The sequence below is a fragment of the Phacochoerus africanus genome, chromosome 2 (genome assembly GCF_016906955.1).
Source record: "Phacochoerus africanus isolate WHEZ1 chromosome 2, ROS_Pafr_v1, whole genome shotgun sequence".
NCBI classification, from domain to species: domain Eukaryota; kingdom Metazoa; phylum Chordata; class Mammalia; order Artiodactyla; family Suidae; genus Phacochoerus; species Phacochoerus africanus.
Window position 1 is genome coordinate 256,778,177 of NC_062545.1, and position 13,982 is coordinate 256,792,158.

Here is a 13,982-nt window from a genome sequence, read left to right on the forward strand (position 1 = left end):
TGTCCTTCTTCTTGGGTCTGGCTGCTGCGGGGAGGCCCTCCTGGGAGTGCTCATGGTGGTTGAAGGAATATTGCCAGAGCCAGGAGGGCCCCCGCTGGCCCAGCTCCACCTCCCACGGGCTGCATGGCCTGGAGTCTATGCATCTCAGAGCCTCAACCTCCTCTTACCTGGAATGACCATGACGCGCCCCCTTCCCCCCTCCCCGAGACCCCCTGGAGCAAGGCCTGGAGCATGGAGGTTGAGGGTGTGGGCTTTGGGATCAATTGAATCTGGGCTCTACTCCCAGCTCCACCTTTTGCTGTGTGACCTGGGGCAAGTCAATAACCTCTCTGGTCTATTATCATCCCTCCCCGATAGACTGCAGAGAAATCCTCCACAGAGACAATGCATTCTCCTTACATCCTGAGCTATTGTTGTTCCACCCCCACCCCCAGCTGCTTCACTCAGGCTGGGGGAGTCACCTCTCTAATCATTGCCTTTGGGGAAAAGTCCACTGTTTTCCTAGGTGGTGGGACTCTGGCTTTCAGTACCCCTGGATTCCTCTTCAGCTTCTCAGCCAGGGTATCTCATCCCTTAGACTCAGTTCTAGTTGCGCCTCCTCCAGGAAGCCCGCCCGGAGTCCCAGCCTTCAGGCCAGGAGCCTCCACTCTGCTCAAGGGCCCTAAGGCCACTTCAGCTGAATTATTTTCAGCCCCAAGTCCAGCCTTACCAATCAGGACATGGAAATCTGGTTTGTCACTCTTCCCACAGAGCCTGGTCCCAGCCTGCGCATAGTAGGTGTTCCAGAAACCGGGAGGGCAGTGAGGGCCCAGGGTCAGTTGCCTTTTGCGGGAAAATCCCTCATTGCTGATGGGTTTTCTGGTAGATACATGAACCTAGGGCCACGTCCTAAGCTTCCACCCTGGCTCCCAGCTGTGGCCCCAGCTGCCCTCTCTCAGCCATCTGGTTCTCATCTGCACAGTTGTGGCATCTCCTGGCTCAAGCCCGTCCATTCTCTGAGGGTCTCCGTGGCACAGGGACCTTGGAGCATCACCTCCCACCCTGTCCCCTTCTCTTCCACCCTCCGCTGCTAGAGCCGGCTGCACTGCAGCTCTGAAGGGGCCAGACCCAGACGAGAGTGTGTGGCTGGCTGTGCGCGGGGGGACTGTGGTCTTTTCTGGCCCAGAGAGTACAGAAGGCCTCCCTCTCCCCACCCACTTCCCCTCTGGGCTCCAGCACGTTCTGATGGATGAGGTGTGAATGGAAAAGTCTCCTTCCAGTCCTGGCTCGTAAAGCAGCCAGTGGTGGTCCCACTCTGCATGGGGGTAGGAGTCTAGCAGCGGAGGCGGGAGATGGAAAAACAGACTGGATCGGTTCCTGCCTGGAGTTCCAGGCCTTGCTGCTCTCGGCAGATGTCCGAGGAGGCCCAGAGCCCCCACAGCCCAGGGGAACCAGCTCACCTGAGCAGGGCGAAGCATCTTTTCCAAATTTAAGGAAGAGCCTCCTTGCAGTAGGAAAACTATTTGGCAAAGGCATTTATAGCCAGTGCCTCTGGCCCCAGCCTAGGCAAAACATGGAGGCGTTTGTTCTGTGGCAGGCTGGGGTCACCTGCTTGCAGAGGGTGGTGGCCAGCACGTGGGGGAGCCCAGGTCCCAAGACAGGGCCCCCTGACCAGTGGCGAGGGTCAGGGAGGAGGACCAAGGTGGGGGGCGGGCAGCTGTGCCTGCAGCCCCTACTGTATGTCAGCAGTCTCTCCTCCCACGAGCCTCTTTGGTGACAACATTAGCCACTTTGCCCTGATCCTGTTGGGAGGTTTTTCTGCCTCATCTCGACTGGGGAGCCTTGAGGGAGAAGGGACATCAGGGGGTGAGAGGTGAGGTCAGCGTCCCCTTTGTTCATCGGCACATGGAATTTTGGTGTCACCTCAGAGGGACGCCCGTACTCCTATTCATTCCCTTATTCATTCATCCTGTTTCACGGGATGGATTGAAGGCCCATTATGTGCCAGGCCCTGTGCAAGCCTCTGAGCAGAATAAATAGACAGAAATCCCCGTTTCCTCAGTGCTTGCAGTCTGGTGGGGGAAAGGAGACGATAAAAGCAGTGGCAAACACAAGGTGTGTGTTAGAAGAAAAGAACCACGGAGAAAAATAGGCAGAGGAAAGGGAGAGTTGGTGGGGAGGTTCCCAGATGGACTAGCATGACAAAAAGACACACTGTCCCTCGTCACGCTACTAACTTACAGTGGCCTCCAGCAGTTAGGCAGTATTATGCCCATTTTACAGCTGAGGAGACTGAGGCCCAGACACTCATTCATTCATTCTTTCTTCTAGTCATTCTGCAAAGATGCATCTAGGTACCAGGCCTTGTGCAGATGCTGGTGTTAAATGCTAGTGAGATGACCAGGGGCTCCTGGAGAGGGAAGTCTGTAGCCCTTGTTCCCAGCCCCGCTGTGCATGAGAACCGTTGGGGAGCTTTGCCCCGCCCCCAACAGGGGTTCTGGTTCCGTTGGTTCGAATGGGACTCAGGCACTAGATTCTCCTGTGCAGTCAAGGTTGAGAGCCGCTGGGTTAATGGAAATAGGCTCTGGGGGTCACTAACTAATAGAGTTGGGACTTGAACTCAGGTCTTCTGACCCTCAGGCCCTTTCTCCCTCTAGAACACTGATTGAAATAACTTCTTAAATAAGAACGGGCCCATCAAGTAAAAAGGACCCTCCCCACCTGAAAAGACTCCTTTCTCTGCATCTGCCTGCGAAGCTTGCTGAGGGGCTTTGCTGAGCTCCTTTCCCAGGGCAGGGCAGGCACACAGACCAGGTCAGACATGCCTGGGTGGATTCCCAGCTCTGTCCCTCTCCTGCTGTGTGAGTGGTTGGGAGGGTTAAATAAGATGCTATATACTCAGCCCTCAGCACAGGGTTGGCATGTGGTGGCTGCTGCATGTGTATTTGTTGAATGAATGAGTGATCGTCATGATGGTGACGAAGCAGAGCTGAAGAAAGTCTTGCCCACGTGATCCCATCAGTCACCCTGCTTAGTTACCGGTAAACCATCTCCCATCCTCCATTAACCCAGAAGGCTGCCAGGACGCTATTTGCACTTGGGAGGTGCTATCCTGGTTTAACCCTTCTGCTTTCTCTCCTAGAGAGCAGTGCTTCTCAACTGCCCCCAGGAACAGTTAACAGGGTCTGGAGACATTTTTGTTCTTTTTTTTTTTTTTTTAATTTTTTTAGGGCCACATCTGCAGCATATGGAAGTTCCCAGGCTAAAGGTCCAATCAGAGCTGTAGCCGCTGGCCTACGCCACAGCCACAGCAACACCAGATCCGAGCCGCTTCTGTGACCTACACCACAGCTTATGGCAATGCCAGATCCTTAACCCACTGAGTGAGGCCAGGGATTGAACCTGCGTCCTCATGCATGCTAATCAGATTCGTTTCCTCTGAGCCACGACAAGACCTCTTGGAGACATTTTTGGTTATCACAATGGGAGGGGGCACTACTAGCTTCTCAAGGGGAGAAACCAGGGGTGCTGTTACAGATCCTGCAGTGCACGAGACAGACACCCCACCTACAGCAAAGACTCATCCAGCCCAAGGTGTCAGCAGTGCCAAGGCGGAGAAACTCTGCTGTATAGACACCCTCCCTCCAGCCAGTCCCGTGTGTCCTGCGCCTTCCTGCCCTCCTGCATTTGCTTCTGCTGGGCCCCACCTGGCCTGTTCTCTCTCCCACCCTCATCTTCCTCTATCTGTCCCTTGATTCTGTTCTCAAACGCCTTCTTCTCCAAGAGCATCTCCCCAGTACCTCCCTGCAGAATTCAGACCTCTCTTCTTGGCACACCAGCCCATTTTCGCAACCTCTTTGGGACTCTGCACTTTCTGGCTGGTGAGCAACTCGCTGGGGTCCTTGGCACATGCGTCAGACTGGAGCAAGTACACAGAGGGCCTCTTCCTCTTTGTCGCCTCAGGGGGGCTTAGCATAACGCCATAACGCTGCGTCGTCCTGCCCCTCCTTCCCTCCCCGCTGACGGCCGACACCACACCGATACCGATAAGTGCTCTTTCTTGCCAGGCCTGGTGCAGCCTCAGAATCTTTCTTAACACGCCGTCCCTGGGCAATGTGACGAATGGAATGACATTGGTGCTCAAGTTGAAACCCCCTCTTGCTCCCTCCTGCAGCCCTCCCCTTGCCCGTGAGCCCTCCCTGTGCCACCTGAGGTGGCCACTGTCTGAGAATCTGTACCAAAATGAGAGGGCGGGGGAGCATCTGGGGATGTTTTGTGGAGAGCGTGACTGAGACGATCTCCTGCCTTTCTGCAGAACTGCCAGCTCTACCTGGATGTAGCGCCGGCAGTTCCATGCAGCGCCCCTCCTGAGAACCTTCTCCGGGCTCCCCCGCTGCTCAGCTGCTCTGGGCTCCTGGGGCCCGTATCCCCTCCACTCTTGAGCTCCGCAGCCCCTCTGCTGTCCACCGTGGCTCCTCCTTCAGGCCTCAGCGTACGACGCCGCCTGCTTGGGGAGGCTGCCTGCACTCTCCTAGCTCTTAGTCCTTCCTTGTTCCTTTTCATATCTGTGTAATGCCCATATCCTCTTCTAGAAGGTAAAGGGTGCGTTTGTTTTGTCCATTGGTGTCTTCTTACAGCTGACACAGGGTCTAGCTCATGGCTAGGGCTCAGCAGACCTTTGGATGAATGAACGAGCCCTGCAGAAACTTTCTTTCTTGCTCTGCCCTATCTCTGAGCAGAGCAAGTACCCGCTGAGGTAGAGTTTGGCATCGGATGCTTGGCTGTCGTGTGAGGGGCTGTGCTTTTGGACAAGCCACGCATCGCATTTCAGAATCCAGTCATTTTTGAGCCAGTGGGATGCTCTGAGAGGCCAGCTGGGGAAAGTGAGGTCCAGGGAGGAACAGGGCCTTGGTGAGGACGGAGTAGTGACGCATTCTACCTTTTGGCCTGTGTTTCTTCCTCACTGGCCCTTTCTGCTGAATGGGGCTCTCGGTCCTGCTGACTGCCTGCCCACGTGTGGCCTGTGGGCTGCCAGCGTGGTAGAGGAGTTCAGAGGAAAGGCTCCTGGGAGTGCTGAGCAAGGCTGCTGGGCTCCATTGCATTGCAAGAGAAGCAGAGACCTCACGCAGGCAGAGGTGGGGCCTGAAGGATCAGCTGAGGTCTTGGTGCGCGTTGGTCCCAGGACCCCCAGGCAAGGATGGGACCCTCCCCTCCCCTCCCTGCCCAAAGCCCAAATAGCATCCCCGCTGACGGGGAGACTGTCTGCAGTAACAGTGAGGTGATGTCTGGCTTCTCCTTGTGCATTGTAAGCAATGATTAATCTGGCTCCCAAACCAAAATATAGCCCGAGTTCTATTATAAACATGGGTCCTGTGGAGACCCGCCTGCTGGGCAGCCAGAGGCCCCTTGCAGACTCCGTGGTCCCTGGAACTCCCCCGAAGCATCTGCTGTCCCCTAATCCCAGTCAGGCCCTGGTCACCCACAGGGAAATCACTGCCCGTGGACCCACCTTGCGGTCAGTGCCCGCCCCGTAATTGCTGGGGCCCTGGAGAAGGTAATGGTTTAGATCCTTCCAAGTCCTGGGGCCCTGTCATTTGAAGTTATTTGGCTGTCCCTAGCTTAGTAAACACCGTTAAGATGCTTCCAGGAAGGGTATGAAGCTCCCCCCTTTCCTCACCCCATGTCTTGGCTGTGCACAGTCTCAACTGCTCCCAGTCTACTAAGAAAAAAGGGGTTCATGGCAATGTTCAAGGCCCTTTAAGGTCTTTGGATTGGGGAGTTCTCATCGTGGCTCAGCGGAAACAAATCCAACTAGGAACCATGAGGTTGCGGGTTCAACCCTGGCCTTGCTCAGTGGGTTAAGGATCTGGCATTGCCATGAGCTGTGGTGTAGGTTGCAGATGCAGCTCGGATCCCGCGTGGTTGTGGTGTTGGCTGGCGGCTGCAGCTCTGATTTGCCCTCTAGCCTGGGAATCTCCATATGCTGCGGGTGCAGCCCTAAAAAGCAAAAAATAAAAAAATACTCTGGATTGGGAAAGACCTAGGAATCATGGCCATCTGGGCAAAGCACAGCCCTGTGAGTTTGGAGTCCTGGGGAGCAGTTTGGGCTTGGCCATACATAGCTTGCTAAGTAGCCTTGGGCAAGTCTCTTCCCGTCTCTGAGCCTCAGTGTCTTATTCTGTCCAGTGAGAAAGGAAATGGTCAAATCGATGGCTTAGGTCCCTTCCAACTCAGATACTCCAGAGTTCATGATGCTGCAGTGATCCATAAGCTCAGACCTGGGGAGGTGAGTCTATGGGGGGGGGGGAGTCTTTCCTCCCGTGTCCCTGTGACTCTTCTAGATGGGCCATGGGCCTCAACAGTGTGTCTCATCCATGGTTTGGTGGTTAAAGATGTACACAGTCTGCTGCCCCTAAGAAGCTATGTGGCCTCAGGGAAGTTTCTTTATATTTCTGAGCCTCAGTTTCCTCATCTTGCAAATGTGCATTGGAATTCCTACCTTTCAGGGGTGATCGCAAGTTGTCGATGAGCTAATATATCTAAAGTTTTGGTACCAAGCCAGGCATAGGGCAGGTCAAGGCCATGTCTCTGACGGTCTTGCATTTCCTTTTACCTACATCCTGAGTAAAGGTTTTCCTTGAAATCTCCTCCTGGGATTTCACTGGCAATTCTGCCATAGCATTGGTTTCTAACAGGCTTCTTTGTGGCTCCAGAGGAAGCCAAAGGAGTGGGTTATGCTCAGGGGCTCCCCGGACCCCTTTCCTGCTTATCCTGGGATCCTTGCTCCATGATTGCTTTGGTTCCATGATTGCATTGAGGCAGGCAAAAGAATGATAGAGAGAAGCTCAGAGAGGGCAGTCACCTGGGCTGAGTCACACAGCCTAGAGCTCAAGGCTTCCCTCAGCTCTTCACGGGAAAAGGCTTTGCTTTTTCTTCCTCATCTGCAGGTGGAGAAGGGACAATGAGGCAGCGGCATCTTCTTCCTATCCATGACAGGTCCCTGCTCAAACCCTCCCGTACTTTCCTATCATCTTACCACCTGGCAGACTCTAGCCTCCTGCTTCTTTTCTGACCACCCCGCCTTTCTACCCCTCGCCCCTCACTCATTCTGCCCCAGTCACACCAGCCTTGTTCTTCCTCCAGGAACATTCTTGCCTCAGGGCTCTTGCACCTGCTGTTCCCTCTGCCTGAAATGCCTTTCCCCAAAAAGTCTGTGTGCAGCTCCCTCACCACATTCATCTCAGAGCAGCCTGCCCACCTGCGGTCACGGTACCCCCTCCCCAACGCTGCCCTTCTGTGTCCTCCAACTCTGCTCCCTTTTCTTTGTAGCACTAGTCACAGCCACGTATTCTCTCTTGTTTTAATTTTACTTTTAATGATGCTTAAAAAACACAATTTAGGGAGTTCCCATTGTGGCCCAGTGGTTAACGAATCCGACTAGGAACCATGAGGTTGCAGGTTCGATCCCTGCCCTCGCTCAGTGGGTTAAGGATCCAGCGTTGCCGTGAGCTGCGGTGTAGGTCGCAGATGCGGCTCAGATCCTGCGTTGCTGTGGCTGTGGTGTAGGCCGGGGGCTACAGCTCCGATTGGACCCCTAGCCTGGGAACCTCCCTATGCCTCAGGAGCGGCCCTAGAAAAGGCAAAAAGAGAAAAACAAAACAAAACAAAACATACAGTTTACCATCTGACAAGTTCGTGGGTGCAGTTCAGTAGTGTTAAGTATATTGACATGGTGTGCAGTAGATCTCCAGAACTTTTTCCTCTTGCAAAACTGAAACTGTACAGCCAGGCAAACAAATCCCTGAGATGTTACCTTTTATTTGTTTTTTTTATCTCCTTAATTAGATTGTAAACTTTGTTAAGGCAAAGAATGTTGTCTTCTGTTTACCCACTGCCGAGGAGGGTGCTGGAGCATAAAATTCAGTAAATGTTTGTTGAATGAGTGAAACATAAAGATCGTGGTACTAATAGCAGCCACGAAAGCTGATAGGAAAGCTCATAGTCCTACGGAGGCTTTAATTCAGTGCCAGGACTGTGCTAAGTACTTCACACATATTATACCAGGCTGTCCACTCTCCAACCTTTGAAGCCCCATTTTACAAGGGGAAACCAAGGCTCAGAGAGGTGACATCGGTGACCCCAGGTCATACAGCTAGCCCGGAGTGAAGCGGGATCAGGACTGAGATGCATCTGAAACAAGAGATCCTAGCCACTCCGTGTGCTGACTGCTGGCTGTGGCCTGTGCCTCAGTTTGCCCGTTGGGGAAAAGAGCACACATTCCAAGTAGAGGCATCTCACCCAGCGATGTTGCCTTAATCTCATGGGCCGCAGATTTGAGACATAATTACAGATGCTAAGCAGTCTAGAGGCGTGAGTAGCTACAGAAGGAATGCTTGTAAACTCCCCAAGCCTCTTGGAGCAGACCAATTCTGCTGTTTATAATTAGGAGTGCCGCTTTCTGGGGGCTTGCAGGGGTGCTGAGTGTTTATGCCTGTGGGTGCTTGTGTATGTGCATGACTCGTACATGGCCAAGGTGACTGCAAGGCTCTCCGTGTGGCCTCAGGTGTCAGAGTGACCTGGTGGTGAGTGTGAGCCTGCCTCTCCTTGGTGGGGAACTGGGGGCAAGCGGTTTCCGTTCTCAGAGACTCAGTTTTCTCTTCTGTAAAATGGGGATGCTAACCCTTAACCCCTGCTCCCCACACCCCATCGGGCTGTTGTAAGGACTGGAAGCCATCATGTGGGTGTAAATCCCACGTAATCAGCAGTGGGTGGAGGAGGTCCATAAGTATTGCACACATGTGTGTGCGTGTGCATGTGTGTGTGTGTGTGTGTACAGTCTAGTATCTTAGCACCCCCAGGAGAGCCCTTGAACTCTTGAGTTCTAGAAGACCAGAGCTGAAGGAAACTCAGAGTTTTAACTTCCCCACTTGTGGTCCAGAGAAGCGCAGTAACCCATCCGGAGTTCCATAGGAAGCCAGAGACGGTGCCAGGACCAAGAAAGAGCAGGGCTTCCCAGGGAGGGGGCCCCTCTAACGGAGATCAGCGTGGCCGCCCAGTCTGAAATGGAAGCCCCTGCTCTATCTTATTTCATAGCAGCCCTCAGCTGATGGAAGCTTGAAACCCAGGGTTTCCCCTTCGGACAGCTCCTAACTCTTATGAAATGGTCCAAGTGGTTGCCCCAGTGCCACCTGAAGGCACACACTTGTTTTGAGTCTCTTGACCTGGAGACCTGGCCTTGGACCATGGTAGTTGGACCATGGAGACAGGCTCAAGGTTGGTACTGGGAGGTTGCCAGAGTCTTTCTCAATCAGGCGTTTGAGTGGCCTCCTTCCCCCTGGAACAGTTGCTGGGACCCGTAGGGGAGGAAGGAAGGCAGCTATTTCAGTTCATACGTTTGGTCAATAGGGGTGAGATCTTTTCCAATAGGGAGTTAATAAGGAGGACCTGGCAGAAGGTTTCGGCATCACATTGTGGCTGAGTGAGCCCAGACCTTAAGAGCCCAATCAGTCCACCCCTTCCATTGAAAAATCCCTCCACCCCAGCTTCCGACATTCTTACCCACTCTCTGGATTTGGAAAGAATGGCCATGACCCAGCATCACTCTCTCACAGTGGCCATATCCTGATTCAGCCTGCAAACCCTGCCCAAGGAGTGATCAGCCCCCTGCTGTCTTCTGGTCTAAGAACCACTGATGGCAGGGAGTTCCCATCGTGGCGCAGTGGTTAACGAATCCAACTAGGAACCATGAGGTTGCGGGTTTGATCCCTGGCCTTGCTCAGTGGGTTAAGGATCCGGCGTTGCCGTGAGCTGTGGTGTAGGTTGCAGACGCGGCTTGGATCCTGCGTTGCTGTGGCTCTGGTGTAGGCCGGTGTCTACAGCTCTGATTAGACCCGTAGCCTGGGAACCTCCATGTGCTATGGGAAGCGGCCCTAGAAAAGGCAAAAAAAGACCAAAAAAAAGAACCGCTGATGGCAGAGAGGAAGCCATAAGGAGAACCTTCATGCATATGTAACCATTTGGAGAGTATTTATTGAACACGTACTATATCCCTGCCATAGTGCATAGTGATGCTGAGACTGCAGGCCGGTCTGCGATCTGCAGGCCCTGATGTGTCTTCCCAGCCTGATGCAGTTTCTTCTCCCCACAGGGATACAAGGGCTATCCTGGACCGGCGGGGCACCCCGGAGAACAGGTGAGGGCCGCAGCCTCAGCCCCCTGCTCCGCTGGCCTGCCCTGGCTCGAGCCCCTGCCTGTCCCTGGCCTCCTCCCTGGGCTGGGCTCCATGAGCGAGCCCCAGAGCCGGTGTTGCTGCCTCCCATCCTGCTGGGGCTCCCACCCCACCCCTCCTCTCCCCCAGCCATCTGCCTGAGAGGGCTGGAGTCCACATGGGCCCGGTGTTGGCACGAGCCGCTCAACTCCGGTTCGAGCCATGAATAGCTGGCCTGTTCCGGGCGATGTTAGGGGATATTATACACGCCGCCACGGGGTTTGCAGGAATTTTGGCTGCCTGGGCCCAAGTCAAACAGCAGCCGCTGCCAGCGTGGGAGAGCCAGCCAGGCCTCCTCAGTGTTTTATCCCGGGCTGCAAGGACGGGGTTTTGTCCCTCGGAGCTGGTCTGACCGGTTTCTCAGAGGGGTGGGCTTGAGGGCCCCAAAGGCCAGTGGCTGCCCCTTCCTCCCCTTTCATCTCACATTCCTGCCCTTCTCTTTGTCCATTGTAAGCCTGGGGGCTCCTGCTGCCCCCCAGACCTGGAGCTGGGCAGGGTCTCTCCTTGCCTTACGTTTCTCTTGTTCCTTTGCAGGGGCCGCCGGGACCCGAGGGCAGCCCAGGGGCCAAAGGTTACCCTGGCAGGCAGGTGCAGTATATGGCTTCTGGAAGCTCTGTGGCCGCGGTGGTGTGGAGACGGCCACGGGTGCCCCCAGGCAGAGGGAGGCGGTGGGCGGGGGGCCAGGCAGCTGCACCTGCCAGGGGGGCTGTCTGGGGGGAGTTCACCGAGGCACCCTCTCTGAAGGCAGCAGGGCAAGGATGCTGAGGAAGAAACAGGAGGAAGAGGAGTTCTGGGGCTGTGGGGGTTCCCCCCCGGAGCCACCTCCCTGGGACCCAGGAGTAACTGGGGGCTCAGTTTGCAGATCACGAGTATAACCCCATCCCATTCTGCAGAGGGGGCAGCTGAGGCCCAAAGGGGACAGGACTGGCTCTGGGTTGTTGGCAGCAAGTAGAACGTCTCCATATGTCCTTGCCGCTCTGTCTTCTGTGTTTCAGGGGTTACCTGGACCTGTAGGAGACCCTGGCCCCAAAGGCAGCCGGGTAAGTGGGACTTGGCAAGTGCCACACAGCCGGGGCCCCAGCTGGGCATTACCTGTCTGTTCTGTGGGCCCGCTGGGAGGTCAAGGCTGTAAAGCCTCCACCCAGTGTTGACTGGGGTGGGCTAGGGCCAAGACCCTCCCACCTGAGCACCCCCTGGAGGGCAGAGGGGCAGCAGGATGGCCACGTGGTATTGGACCCCTGAGCCAGGAGAGCCAGCGTCCTCCCCATGGCCGGACAACCTGGCCGCAGAGGTCTGCTGGGGGCTCGGCTGCAGTCTGACTGCTATAATCAGGCACTTGCTGGCCGTGTTCCCTTAGCGCATCCCAAGCCCTAGGGAACCAAAGCTGGGGCCACTTTGCCTGTCACTGGACTCCTCAGAGGCCTTTCTCCTGCTCCCGGCTGAGGCCTTGGGGGACCACCGTTTTTGGAGGGCAGTGCTGCCGGATGGGTGAACATTGCCTGGGCCTGGAAGCTGGTGGAACATCTGCTCTCCTCCTACTTCAAGGCCCCGGAACAAACCCTGAGTGGCCAGCAGCCTCAGTTTGCCCATCTTTCCAATGGGAGTAATGTCCATTCTTACCTCTATTGCAGTTAGGGGGATAACAGGAATTTGGAAGCAAATAGTGCAGAGACGGGGGCGCCAGGTCGGGGCTCCCAGGTGGTCTGTGGGGTGGTGGGGAAGGTTTGGGCGAATTGAATCGGGGTAAATAGAGTTTGGAAGACTAAGAAACGATCTGGTGGAATCCTTGCTCTATATGGGGAAAGTAGGTTCCTGGTGGGGACTCGATGGCCCCAGTTCACAGAACACGCCTAAGGTGGAGCTGGGATGAGGACCCAGGTATTTTGAGGGCTGGGCTGTCTGGCTCTCCAAGAATGCTCAGCAAGTGGGTCACACAGGCCTCGGTCAGGCCAGGTCGGGTGTGACGTGTCCTCGGCTCCTGAGCCAAAGCTATTTATGGCTGCAGCCTCAGCCCTAATCCCTGGGACTGACAGGCGGCTGTTAGGAGAGCGTCTGGGAGCTGGGCAGTTCCCAGGACGTGCTGAAGATGATGGTGGCGGTGGTGGTGACAGGCAGGGGCCGAGGAGGCCCCTGTCCTAGGATGCTGGGTCCCCCTCCCTCCTTTATCCAGCTGTTTCCACAAGCTGGGACCCCAGAGGGTCTTTCGGAGCCCAAGGAGGAGGCCTTCCCAGTTCAGCCCGGGTCTCTGATGTGCCAGGAGGCTGGGAGGCGTGAGACCGGCTAACGACATCTGGGGCTGCTGGCTGTTGGCTGCACCATGGCATCTTGAGGCCACCTGTGGGGAGATGGCTGGCCTGGCCCCAGCACACCCCTCTCCAGGGTCACAGGGCCCTGAGCAGCCTGGCTGAGCCGGGGCCGCTCAAGCTGTTCTCCCAACCCTACCACCCCTGGCCTCATGTTTAAGAAGTAGGCAGAGTTCAGGCTTGAGGGCAGGGTGACTGGTTTGGGGACCTGCTCTGCTATTGGCCAGCCGTGGGAACTTGGGCACATGGCTGGACCTCTCCAAGCCTATTTTCTGGGATATAAGCCCTGCAAATCTGGGATCTAAGCCCTGCTTGGAAGGATCAGTCAATATCACTTACAATGATGCTGAGAAGGAGGCTCTATGACCACTTGACCTTCTAGGGAAGCCAAAATGATTGTGAGCCTGTGTTGGGTGCTTGTTTGTGTGGGGCGCAGTGTAGTAAAGTGGTTAGGAGCGTGGGCCCCGGAGTCAGATGACTTGAATTCAAATACCACATTCTCCCACATTCTAGCTGTGTGACCCTGGGCCAGTCACTTCACCTGTCTGGGCCTGAATGGTCTCAACTCTGTAGGAGGCTGACCATAATTCCTATCTCCTGAGGGTGTGGTAAGGGCAGTGTAAATGCATTATTAATGCCGGCAGAACACTGAGAAGTGGGCCTGGCACATAGTTTGTGCTCAGTAAATGTTAGCTTCTGTTATCGTTATTATTTAGTCATTTCACAAACATCTAGAGAGCACAGATCGTGATAGGCCCCCTGGGCTAGGTCTCTGCTCTTGAGAAGTCCCCAGGCTGATGAGAACATGAGAGGGGGGACCCAGATTATGAAAATACAGAAGAAAAAGTGGTCAGTCTACTCGCTGAGGTGCAAATATGGTCCTGGGGTGGAGGGAGGAGGTTGCTTCTGGGTTGGAGGGGATCGGGGGTGCTTGCCAGAAGAGAAAGCTGGGCTTGAGAGCCTCTCTCTGCCGTCATGGGACTGGGAAGGGCCTTCCTGGCAGAGGGCGCAGCGTGAATAAAGGCTGGGAGGCAGAAAAATCAGTGGATTCCACCTCTGACTGGTGGTGGAGCTTTCTCTCCAGACCTTTAGTTACTTTCGTTTAGCGAGGAGGAGGATGGCCAGCCCACGGGGTCCTTGGGAGGGCTGAAGGCAGTGCACATGTGCTTGGCAGGACACCAGCATGCCCAGGTGACAGCTGCCTTTACCGCCAGCGTTCAGGCGGCCAGGGTGGATGTGAGCCCCACATCCATGGCCTGAAAAGCCTAGGAGGAGGCATTGCAGATGCCACAAGCAGCTGCCAGTGTCGTCCTGGGGGTGGGTCGGACCTGGAGCCACCCTGGCATCTAACCCGGCAGAGAGCTTCATTCCTGCAGGTCCCGGAGTCCCCGGCGCGGGGCGGGCCTCCCCCGGCGAGCGCCCGCGCCCTTCCC

General features: G+C 55.5%; 1 protein-coding gene across 1 annotated transcript in view; it reads left to right on the plus strand.

The window, feature by feature from the left end:
• Window positions 1–13,982, plus strand: part of COL27A1 (collagen type XXVII alpha 1 chain) — a 154,770-nt gene that overhangs the window by 40,597 nt on the left and 100,191 nt on the right. Inside the window, 3 exon segments of the mRNA XM_047768236.1 lie at window positions 10,127–10,171; window positions 10,781–10,834; window positions 11,242–11,286. Coding sequence (XP_047624192.1) covers window positions 10,127–10,171; window positions 10,781–10,834; window positions 11,242–11,286 — 144 coding nt within the window.